Raw genomic sequence first — 13,136 nt, 5'->3', positions numbered from 1 at the left:
ATACAGCACATATCAACCATTTTAAGGTATCAATGTTTGCACAGATCATCAAATATTTATTCCGGTAATAAGATAAGTGGTCCTTGAGCTATTCGCGGGAGCAAAAGACATGATATTTTTGGCCTATTTCTCACTCATAATAAAAGGAAATTTAAGATTGACCACAGAGTGCATTGTCTTATTCTGAACACCTTCATAAGAAGATCTTCGCTTCCAGTTGGTGGATCTGAGATGATAGCAAGGAGTTCAGGGGAAGACCCTACAGTGCGAACCAAGATGGGAATCTGCCTGTGAACAGCCTGCACAGCTCCAATGGTTTTAAAAAATGCAGTTGATGAAATAGCTGAACAACATCTGTCACAAAGATACAACTTATGATTGAGATAAGGACTACACCTCTTTTGCAGCCTTTGATATGTTTTTATATATTGTGAAAATTTCCCTGAGAAGAGAATGCTTCTGCAAAGTAGCATGAGAATTTGACAAATTAATTCAGAACAAGAATTGAAGTATGAAAAAGCACATAATGGAAGAGAATGCAAGCCTATTAATACCTTCGTGCAAAGGGCAAAATAAAGTGACATGCACCGCTGTGCCTCTGATATCAGAGAGGACATTACATTCTGATCTAAGTGGGTGCTGGACTTTAATGCATTGTCAGATTGCTGCCCTCTGCTACTAGATGGTTTTCCCAATTTAGAATCCTGCAAAAGTCAAAAACAAATAAATGGCAAGAATCATGCTATGTCAAAGTAAAACAGAAGTTTTCTTTCACAGGACAAAAGTCCATGCAAGATATTGAACAATAAAAACACTGAAAAATATCTCGTTTAACAGAGACTTCAAGAAACATGAAAACAGTCATGAGATAACCATCATCAGCCCAAGATAACCTGATGACTGAAAAATAGAGGTGACAGCTGGTAACAAAAGGCAGGCATGTTCTTCAAATTTGTTGTCAAATGACAGAATTTCCCATGACTTCAACAGTTATGTGAACATAGATACAGTATTACAACATCCACAAGATATTCAAAAAGAGTTCACAATAATTGCATCAGTACTGAAATCAACAAGGGAAAGTACAAACAAGATCAGCAGGACCAATCAGATCGAGTTGATGGAATCAAAATTACAGAAGTTAGTATTAAAAATATAAAAGTTCATGATAATAGAAAATAAAGAAAGAACTACAAAAAACTTCTAGAGCAAATTATATGCTAAAAATATTTTTGATCTACATATTTCATAAAATACCAAGCTTCCTAAAAAAATGTGAGAGACAAAATTATACATTAGATAAGAATAAAATAATGAAGAATAAATCTTTAGAAGTAATTATTACATAATTTATAATAAAATCAGACTTAAGACAATAACATAGTAAATAACCAATATATATCATACAAAATGCTCAACCACTTTAATCTTTAAAGATAGCAATAGAACCCAATAGGGCACCAATTCAGACAAATAGAACGGCAAACAAAGAAAACACTTATTAAAGAGAGTGCCCATCAAATATGAGACTACTGACAAAACTCACGAGATGTCTCTTCTATGTTAGGGGATATCATATTTCCTTAATAGGTTCAGGATCATCCTTTATTCTTCTATTTGCTTTCTCAATATCAAATCCCTTGTCTTATTGACAGTGGACAAAAGACATTGCAAACATTGCAATAAAGGTGGCACAGTTACAGAAATAACAAACACAATAGTCGCACCGTCTTTTCACAACCATAGTCATAGGTTTCTTTTCCATTTTAGCTCAATCACGATTTCCCTTTTCTCCTATTGAATTCTTTTCCTCTTTTCTCTTCCACTGAGGCTAGAAGTTGCCAATATCATCTCGCTCCAATCGAAATTGACCAAATCTAACCGATTTCAGCCAAAACTGAGTTGATATTGCATAGCAACAGTAGGCATCGGGTGTTTCTGAATCAACCAATACCATGAGTCATTTTCCTAACGGTCTTTTCCTAATTTGGCACTATTTTGAATTCTTCAGAAAGATTTTTATTCAAAGGCTAAACTAAAAAGAGAATCCTGAATTATCAGTAAATAGATACTGACGTAGTGCTCTAGTTATTTCTGCACCCCATCCATGAACCAAAAGTGAAATTGCTTGACTTCCACAGCACACAACACTAGTTAAAAGTCAAGAATAGTGAAAAGGTCAAGATTCTTTTTAAACAAACCTCTTGCAATCCAGAAGTTGCTTCATCAGTGTCCATGTCCTCAATTGCAGGAACATCATCTATGACTGAGTGAAGTTTGTCATGAGCAAATTCTTCAATTTTTTGAGATACGCCTGGCATAGGAAACAGTTTATTTGCTACCTACAAGTATCAAAGAACAAAACAAGACTATATTAGACGAAAAGAGTATTGTTAACTCCAATTTCTAGAAGGTGTGACCTCCCATAAGAATTACCAGGCGTATTGCTTTCATCCGCACTTCTTCTGCAGAGTGTACTGCACTCTGTTGGAAAAAATAGAATAAGGAATAAAAATAGACATAATGATGGAAAAATCGATTGTACTTACTGCAAGAAAAAACCAAACTAATGCTAACTAATGAGTGGGGAAAAGGTGGATAGACCAGGTGAGATGAAAATTCCTGTTTTACCACCTATATAGCTCGATCACAAAGATAAATGCAGTGGATTGTTCTAGTTATCTTGCTGGATTTGCACCACTTAGCTCATGCCTCACTTAGACCAAACGAATTCATATGAGCAACTATTTGTCCATAATAAACTGGCACCACATTTTGGGAGAACATTAAATAAAATGACTACATATCTAGGCAGAACATTAAATGTTCTCAATCACAAGAACTACAATGACTACATATCTAGAGACATGCTGATCTGAGTCTTCAAATAAAACATTAGGCAGTGTCAAATGACAGTCACCCACAGTGAAATTAGCAACTTCACCAACCGATTCCCATAAACAAAAGTTGATAAGAGAATAACACAACTAGAATACCTTGCGCACAAACAATAGGTAACAAACTAAAAAGTACATGTAAGGTCATCTTCATCCTTTGTTAATAATTCAGTCACCCATTGAATTATGATTAGAAATAAGCAAGAAAGAAGGTACTGTCCTCCACTGTTGATGGCATATGAGAAAGGAACAAAACATTATGATAACTACTACTAGTACAAACTAGACAGTTTAAACCAGGAGGTAGTGCACATAATAGAAAGACACTTATTCCTTATTTACTGGTGTACTAGCATGGCGCTCATCATTCAAGAGGTGGCCATCAACAATTTCCAGAATGAAATTTGAGATTTTCAGGGCTTTCGTTTCATATTTGACAACTCAACTAGTAATTAAGCACCAACTGAAGCAAGAAAACTTTGCATAGAATACACTTCATGATCATCTATAACAACATGAAACTGTATAGATGCTGCACCTACTCAAAAGCTTATCCTTTCTTTCAATTATGATTATTCAAAAACTTGGTAAAAAATTTATACTCCAGAAGCATCATTTAGCCACTAAATTACTCAGCAACAAATAGCAATGTAATAAAAACACTTCTCTTATAGATAATCATTTCAGTGAACCAACACGCAGACTAAAAAAATTAAAAGCTCTGATATGCAGTTGCATAATCCAAAAATCCAAGTGCAAGTTAAAATATGAAAATTACCACCAGAACTATGATTTGATAATGCCATAAACTCAGAAATAATTTCCCTTTTTTCTCAAACCATGACCCCAGTAAATGTTGAGATCTGTCAATTCAGCTGTGATTTGATTTGATATGTCAAGATCTGCTACGATTTGATTCTTGACATGCTACTTTATTTGAAGTGATAGACTAGGATATAATTGCTGATTCATTCCTAGTTGCATTACCATATTTGTGTACATTTGCTAGTTGTATATAACTATATATACTAGATTAGCACCTAGATTTATTTAGGCAGCTCTTTCCTTTCTTTCTTTTCTCTTGTTTGACTATATGTACTTCATCCTATATACAAACAAAAGAGAGAAATGAGAAACTCAATTATATTATCTTGTTCCTGGTATTCGAGCAAGATTAGGTTCTGTTTTTCTTTTTCTGCCGTCTGTGGTATATGGTAAATTAGTTTCTTACTCTCGGCCTTAATTATCTAAAGTCCACTCTAGTGACTCTTCTTATTTCCAGCCATGTCTGAAACTCCTAAGTTTATTTTTAATCTTCTTAAACATGCCCACACTCAGTCTTCCCATCAATTTGAGAGTCATACCCATAAGATCTCTACTGTTAAACTAAGCTATCAAAATTTCATGAAATGGTCTCAATCCATGAAGATCTCGCGAATGAGTAACAGGAAGTTCAAATATGTGAATGGGGCAGCAAAGGCATGAGCCTTGGAAGATGCTTCATACGAAACTTGGGAGATTGAGAATGCGATGGTGATGTCGTGGCTATTTCACTCCATGCAACCAGAAATCAACAAGACATACCTTTTTCTTCCTACAACCAGTGATGTAAATAGGCGCTCGGGCACTCGCCAAAGCGCTCGAGCGAGGAGAGGCGAGGTGAGGCCCGAACACCTCGTGTGTGGACCAAGCGGCACGCTTCAATGAGGTGCCACTTGGGCGCTCGCTCGAACCCAGGGGATGGGCGCTTCTGGCGAGCGCCCAGTTCAATTAAGTGAACCGAACTGGTTCAAGTCTAGTTCGGTTCGTAGTTTCTTACCTCAAAAGCCACGCTTCACGCCCACCCGACATCGAGGAACCCCAGCGCTGCTTCTGCCTCTGCCACCGACGCATTCTATTGCTGCCTCCGCCACAGACGTAGCGGACCGAGCCTTCCTCTGTTACAGACGGACAAGTCCGACGACCCCTGTAGCTTCCCTCCACTGCCGCTTCCTTCTATTGTCGAGGGAGAGGACCACAGGTTCCTCCGCGACCGACGAACACCCTCTGGAGCTGCCGCTGCTGCTGTTCACAGCTTTCCCCGCTGTCATTGCTACTGTCCGCAGCTTCCCTCGCTGTCGCTACCACTACTGTCGTTCACAACGCTGCTACAATATATTTTTAATCCTCCGCCGCAGTTGCTATCTCCCTCTGTTACTGAACAATTTTTTCTCCCCCCTCTAACTTTAAGTAAAATACTATTAACTATATGTTTTTAATTTAATATCATTTTTATTTAAATAAATATATATTTTTAATTATATTATATATTTTTATATTTTAATGAATTTTTTTTCTCCCCCTCTAACTTAAGTAATTTACTGTTAACAGTATATTTTTAATTTAATATTTTTTTATTTAAATAATTTTTTTAATTATATTATATATTTTTTATATTTAATATTTCAGAGCGTCTTGTTTCGCTCGGGCAAGTGCCTAGCACCTCGGCCGTTTTGAGACCTCGACACCAAAACCTAATGCTTTTTAAATCACTACCTACAACTAGAGATATTTGGGATGTTTGTCAATAGAACTTACTCCAAAGTAGGTTTTACTAAGATTTTCCAAATCAAAAGTCAAATTCAAAAGATGAAGCAAAGTACATCAAGCATCACAAATTACTACAATAATCTATGAGGTCTATTGGCTGAATTAGACCTATATCAAAATCTGGAGATGGAATCAGCTACCAACACTAAAAAGCTGAGAAATCTGTTGGAGATGGAGAGGGTATTTCAATTCTTATTGGGGTTAAATTATGAATTTGATCGGGTATGTAATCGTGTTCTTAGTAGACAACCTTTTCCTGATCTTGATGAAGCATTTACAATACTTCAAAGTGCTCAAAGCCAACAGGAATTGCTAAGCAGTAAACAAACAAATTATGGCAAGCACATGGGGGAAAACTCTGCCTTGGCAGGCTCAAAAAACTACCCAATGCCAAAGAAAAGATGGGAGATGATGTGATTATTGCAAGAAACCAAAACACACCACGGAGACATGCTAGAAAATGCACGATAACCGTTAAAACTAGAAAAACAATAAGAGTAGCAACAAAGGGGTTAGAGGAATGTAGGCAGCCACAGAGATTCAAGTTGGAGGAAATCAAAGGGGCTTCGAGTCACCTTTGTTCAGTAAAGAACAGCTAGAACATCTGTATGGACTTCTTAGTCAATCTCAAACCAAATCCATCTCCTACATGTTCTCATTCAAAACAAGGTAATATTCCCACTACCCTCCACATTTCCTCTAACCAAGCACTTTGGATAGTTGATTCGAGTGCTAGTGATCATATGACCCATCTTTCTCACATGTTCTCCTCCTATACTCCATGTCCTGTAACCTTAAAAGTTCATATTGCTGATGGATCTTTGTTGTCCCTAGTTACAGGAAAAGGTTTTGTTGTTCTCTCAAAGAATCTAATTTTCAAATTAGTTCTACATGTTCCCAACCTATCCTATAATCACTTATCCATAAGCAAACTCACTAAAGATTCAAATTGTATGGCTAAATTCTTTCCATCTCATTGTGAGTTTCAGGATATGGGCTCAGGGAGGATGATTGGCAGTGCTAGAGAGGTTGATAAACTCTATTACTTTGACGGCAATGGTTCCTTGGATGGACAAGCTCAAGCTATAGGTAGTTTCTCTTCCTTTTCTGATACGGATGAAATAATGTTATGGCACTATAGATTAGGCCATCCTAGTTTCAAGTACTTGAACAAGTTATTTCCTTTGCTTTTCAAGAATAAGAATACTCTCAATTTCAAGAATAAGAATACTCTCCTTTTTTTTACTCCATAGTAACATTTGGGAGCCTTCAAAAAAGTCAAAAATACTAATGGAACTAGGTGGTTCACTACTTTCATTTATGATCATATTAGAGTTTGTTGGGTATATTTGTCAAAAGAAGATTCTGAAAATGCTAGTGTTTCAATACTTCTACAACATGGTCAACACCCAAGTCCATGCCCAAATACAAATCCTTAGAACTGATAATGAAGGATAGTACTTTAAATCCATTCTTAAAAACTTTCTAATGGAAAATGGTATATTATCCATCAAACCTCTTATGTTGATACACCCAACAAAATGAAATTGCTGAAAGGAAAAACAACCATCTATCAGTGGTAGCTCGAGCCATTATGTTTACTATAGGAGTTTCTAAATATTTTTGGGGAGAGGCTGTACTAATTGCATCCTATTTAATCAATAGGATGCCAACCTGAGTATATCATTTACAAAAAACCCTAAACATCCTCCTACAAACCTATCGACAAACCCGAATCTTTAGTAATTTGCCTCCGAAGGTGTTTGGTTGTGTAGCATTTGTTCAAATACATAGTCATAACCAAGGATTGAAATATCGTACCGTATCGGAGTTTCGACATTCGCTCATACGGTACGATACTATATACCGAGCGGTATACAGCTCGATATATATATATATATATATATATTTATAAAAGGCGACGTCGCGTTGCCTCGACGACGTCACCTCGTTTATATATATATATATATATATATATATATATATATATATATATATAAGGTGACGTCGCGTCGCTTTTTCCTTCTCCCACACGGGGCGACGTTGCCTTTTATAATATATATATATATATATATATATATATATATATATATATATATATATATATATATATATATATATATATATATATATATATATATATATATATATATATATATATATATATATATATATATATATATATATATATGTCCGGTAACGGGCGATCCATGTACCAGTCAACTGACGGACCGGTACAGGCAGTATTATTCAAAATTGCATACCTTGGTCATAACTGCACCAAACTTGATCCGCGAGCGAAAAAATATATTTTTCTAGGTTTCTCACCACCTTAGAAGGGATACAAATGCTTTGATCCTCTTGCAAAACAGTTCCTATATAAGTATGAATGTCACCTTTTTTGAAAATCAAACTTATTTCTCTCAAACTTTTCTTCAGAGGGAGAATCATATGGAAGAGAAGTTTTGGGAAACTATTATAACCCTACCTGTGAATTCTCCTTCTGAATTCATTCCTATCATACGTACATCTCTTGAAAATTCACCTTCCGAATCTATTCCTCTCACAGTCTTACCTTCTCAGCCACCATCCTATTCCATGTACCACCAATCCAATGTTACAACCTCAATCTATTGTGTCAGAACATATAAAATATGATGCGGGGAGAGACTAAGTGACTGATAAACAGCAAGCAGAGCTACGTGTCTATACAAGGAGGCATAACCAACAAGGTTTAGGGCAACAACCACACAATGTCTGCCAAGAGTTAGCTCCAAGTGCAATTGATCATTAAACTTCAAGTACTCCAGACCATTCTTTGTGCCTAGACCCTAGTGAGTTTCAAGATCCCGATGTTCCTATTGCTCTTAGAAAAGGAACAAGGTCATATATTATTCATCCTATTTCCGATTTTGTGTCATATCACAGATTGTCCTCCTCTTTCAAATCCTATGTTTCTAATTTGTCAAATACAAATATTCCTAAGTCTATACTTGAAGTTCTAGCTGTACTCGAGTGGAAAAAGGTTGTGTTCATGGAGATGAGGGCATGGGAGAAGAATGACACTTGGGAACTTATAAATTTACCTAAAGGAAAGAGACCTGTTGTTTGTAAATGACTGCTCACAGTGAAATATAAAGCTGATAGGCCAATTGAGACATACAAAGCAAAACTAGTGGCTAAAGGATACACTCAAACATTTGGGATAGATTATCAAGATACTTTTGCACCCATGGCAAAGATGAACAGTGTTCGAGTCTTGTCGTCTCTTGCAACATTTTTTTATTAGCCTCTACAACAATTAGATGTTAAGAATGCTGGTAGCGGAAAGTTAGACAAATCACACCATGTTTTATGAGCATGCTGGTAGTGGAAATGTCTCAATACTCATTGTGTATGTAGATGACATTATATTGACGGGTAACGATCTTGTATAGTAAATCAGATATATCAGTATAGTAAATCAAAACATTTTCAAGGTGCCTTTAACCATCACTAGAACTCCAACAAGGAAAATTCCAAGGATTTTAATTTCGAATGGCATCGCCCGTACCGGGCGGTACCATCGATTGGGGCTGTTTCAACCCCGTTACCACACAAAATCGATCGATGACAGTCAATTTCGACCGTCGCTGCCCGCTACCGGGCAGTATTAGCCGAGGGAGAAGGAAGAAGAGGGACAAGAAAATGGAGAACCTGGAGATCCGACGCTGCTCTCTCTCGACGATCCCGATCTGTCACCACCCTCCCTAGCCGGACACCACAGATGAGATGATGCCACCTCCTCCTCGTCTGAGGTGACAAGGCCTCGGTGTCGTCGGCGACTTCTCGTCATCCTCGCAGGGAGAAGAAACGAGACAACAACGTCGCCTCTTTTTTTTTTTTTAACTTTTTCTTATTTTATATTTATATACACACACACACACACTGAGTCATACGCCATAATATACCGTTCGGTATACTCGTATCATACCATACTGTAGCGAGCTAAGCTTGATACTCGTACGGTACGAAATTACAAATCTTGAAAAATTCACAAGACCAATTCTGCTAATTCACATTATATTGAGTTCAAAATTTTTCTTTGGACCCACAAAATCCTTTGTCGTCAGCTAGCCTAGAAGAAAATATGCCGAACACTAAAGAACAAAAAAACAAACAAATACAGAAGGCCAATCAGAATAACAAGAATTGCTAGACAAAAAACAACTCTTAATACAAGAGATCACAAAGATAGAACATGAAATTTCAGAGGTAATGCAAATGAAAAGCCAATACCTGTAAAGCAACAAGGAGACATCTAGCTCGACTGGAAGGTCTAAGCAAAATTAGATTCCAAACAGCACTCAGGCCTTGAGTAACTCGGTCACCATTTTGAAAGTCCTTTTCAAGTTTCTCACTTCTGTCAGGACAGCACAAACCCTCCAACAGTTTCAACACTCCCTCCGACAAGTAAGGCACTTCAGCAAGCAATCTGCCTAGTGATTTATCTGTGGCAGGGAAGGTATCTCGAAGGGACTCAGCCTAAAGGGCAATAGCACGGTTATGCAGGAAAAATCAGATAAATATCAAATACAAGAAGGATCAAAACATACCACGGCCAAAAGAAATGTTTCATAAATTGATATAGCAGTCCTTGATGAAAGAAAGTCTTGATCCTGCTCCGTTTCCCGATATAACCTGTATAGGATACGCAAAGTCAACTCGTGTCCCTGATAACATTGAATTCGTGAGTTAGGAAACCGGATTTCAGGAACAATAAATGGAAGATATGTAGAAGCCTTTATTAAATCAATGTCATGCAGAAAAAATGTTCGATAATAAGTCAACTTATAAGACTTCCTGCAATTAAAGAACTAATTTAAACTCAAAATAAAAAATCAAATAAAAAGAAAATTAATATATTAAGAAAAAAGGTCACTACATTTAAATCTCTTTTATCGAATAAGAAATCGAATTAACAAATCAATTATGTAACATGAAAGAATTACAACAACAACAACACCATAAGTTCCAAGCTTAAACCCTAAACCTGAAAGAACTACAAAATCAACAAATAGAACAAGATTATATTTACTCAATCTTCTGCCATCCCTGACTAATATTATACATATATACACACGCCTGATCTAAAACAAATATTAGAAGTTTCATAATTGAAAAGAACCCCCACCCTTCCCAACCTCTCCACTGCCGTTCTTCCATGCTGGCTGTTGTTGTCCCATGCCGCTGTTGCTGTCTCGTGCCGCTGCCGACCTACATTGCCACTTCTACTCCTTCCAATCAGCTCTAACTCCCTCCAACACTGCTTCCACTCTGCCATACCACTACAGTTGTCCTCATCCGCCCCACCGCCATACCACTACAGTACACCTTTCAAAATGTGTAGCTCTCTTTTTCTCTGTCTATCTATCTATCTTTCTGTGCTTTTCGTGGTCCAGTGACTCCACACAATATGGACCAGTGCTGAACCATACCAACACTTTGTACACGGGCAGTACCAACACTGTACTGGTTCAGCCGCCAAACAAACATCAGAATCAAACTGAAACTTTAATTCTAGTCTTGGACAACTGTATAATTGTTGTTTAAATGTTCTGTAATTTCTGAACAATCCAACACTCCTTAAGCTCTTGACAATATTATTAAGAAGATATTTTATGCTTTATTAGCCTAGTATCCATATGGAATAATTGCACAATTTTCAATTTTTTCTTCCTATGAGCTTCCATGCTTCGGATAGTATCCATGGAATACTCAACACCAGCTCACCAGTTTGTGCAATTTATCAGTTAATCAAAGATGTGTGCATATTTTTGTACAAAATGCAAATTAACAAACTTGTCAACTTAGGCATGTCAATTATCCAAAAAAATCTTCAGAAAATAAGCAAACAAATGTATATATAATATGATCACAACAAGAGAGAGCAGATATCCATACAAAAGCCAGATATATGATCAAGTGCATGCTGTTGCATATAATATGTATGTATCTTTTTTAGTTTGGACTGGTCATTGACCGATTGAGCTAATCAAAAACACGGTTTGGACAGCTTGGTAATTAAATTGTCACCAAATCAGATAACCTAAACAAAATACTAATGATCCAGAACAGTGATTTCAATAGGCGCTCGCCTAGGCGCTCGGGGAAAGCCCGAGCGCCTTGCTTCATTTCCAAGCGGCACGCTTCAAAGAGGCGCCGCCTGGGTGCTCGCCCGAGCCTAGGCGCCGGGCGCTTCAGGCAAGCACCTGGGTTAAACCAGGCGGCCGAACCAACGTTTGAGGTATGATTCGGTCTCCAACCCTAACCCTGCTTGTCGTTCACGCTACTGTCGCCACTGCTCGCTGTCGCTGCTGCTGTCGTCGCTCACCACTCTCGCTGCCACTCCCACTGTCGTCACTCCCGCTCCCGTTGCCGCTGCTACCGTTGCCACTGTCTTCGCTCGCCGCTTCCGCTCCCGCTGCTCGCTGCTACCGGTGCCACTGTCGCCGCTTGCCGCTCCCACTGTCGCTGCTGCTGCTGCCACTGTCGTCGCTCACAGCTGCCGCTCCCACTCTTCTCAGTCAACACCTTCGATCTTCCGACTCTTCCCTTACACTCTTCTCCTCTTTCGATAGTATATTGTTAACAGTATACTGGTAATAGTATTCATATTTATTAGATTAATTTAATAGCATATTTTTATTTAAAAATTTAAATAATTATATTTATTAATTATATTTTATATTTTTATATTTTAGCGCATCACTTCGCTCAAGCGAACGCCTAGCGCCTGGGGCGTTTTTGGACCTTAGCGCCTTTTGGCGCCTAGCGCTTTTTAAATCACTGATCCAGAAACAAAATTGACCATTTTGGTTAACCAAAACTTTTTATTTTAATTTCCAATTTTAAATTGGTTTTCTGGTTTTCTGGCAATATATTAATACCATAGTCAATTATCTATTTCTGCAACTATGTGGGGTGACTTCCTATAAGTAACAGATTCATTTAGGCAGGAATCACATAATGACTTAATCAAAAAAGGATTACAACATAGTGCTTTTGATGCATCACCTATAAAACTTTCAGAATCACAACTAGGTTGCAGATCAAGCTCAACTGTCAAATACTCAAATGGACTTGATCAGGCTAAAATTCTACAAGAATTAATGATTAGAAGTATATAAATATTTATTTATTAAAATGTATAGTAAAACATACACAAGAACAGCCTGAGTAAACAGAATGCTAAAAGAAAAAAAAATTGTAATCATTGCCTAGTTTAACAAAGAAGAGAAGATTATTTGTTCAAAGACATTTTCAAGAAATCAAAGATAATGCAGACAATCTGGTAATTACCTCATGGTCCATATAATCAGACAGAACATGTTTTTGCAAAAGCCCCCAAGAATCTAGCTCCAGCGGGAACTACAGGAGAAATGGATAATTCATTAAATATGTTGACCACTAAAGGAATTGATTTCACCAAAAGAATAAGAATAGAAAAACAGTACATGTCATGACAGTAACCAAAGAGGAGGGCAAAAAAAAAAAGAAATTAAATAACTTATGCCTAAACTACAATAGAGAAACCAGAAAGAGGAGAAGCAACATGTATATTCATAAGCATACATCTACGCATCATGCATTTATGCATGTTTCTGTGTA

At 37.2% G+C, this 13,136-nt stretch overlaps 1 protein-coding gene across 7 annotated transcripts in view; it reads right to left on the bottom strand.

The window, feature by feature from the left end:
* Nucleotides 1-13,136, bottom strand: part of LOC135640318 (uncharacterized) — a 34,850-nt gene that overhangs the window by 10,113 nt on the left and 11,601 nt on the right. For all 7 annotated transcript variants that reach the window (XR_010497267.1, XR_010497268.1, XR_010497269.1 and 4 more), the window contains exons 10-17: nt 12,828-12,896; nt 10,082-10,198; nt 9,765-10,010; nt 2,437-2,484; nt 2,202-2,342; nt 555-704; nt 397-459; nt 192-299 (exon numbers count right to left, since the gene is read on the bottom strand). Coding sequence is in view for 2 of the 7 variants with exons in the window: in XM_065154628.1 (XP_065010700.1) it covers nt 192-299; nt 397-459; nt 555-704; nt 2,202-2,342; nt 2,437-2,484; nt 9,765-10,010; nt 10,082-10,198; nt 12,828-12,896 (942 nt within the window). In the remaining 5 variants the exon portion in view is untranslated. The remainder of the gene's footprint in view (nt 1-191; nt 300-396; nt 460-554; nt 705-2,201; nt 2,343-2,436; nt 2,485-9,764; nt 10,011-10,081; nt 10,199-12,827; nt 12,897-13,136) is intronic.

The sequence above is a fragment of the Musa acuminata genome, chromosome BXJ3-6 (genome assembly GCF_036884655.1).
Source record: "Musa acuminata AAA Group cultivar baxijiao chromosome BXJ3-6, Cavendish_Baxijiao_AAA, whole genome shotgun sequence".
NCBI lineage: Eukaryota > Viridiplantae > Streptophyta > Magnoliopsida > Zingiberales > Musaceae > Musa > Musa acuminata.
This window is presented reverse-complemented; position numbering and strand designations above follow the sequence as displayed.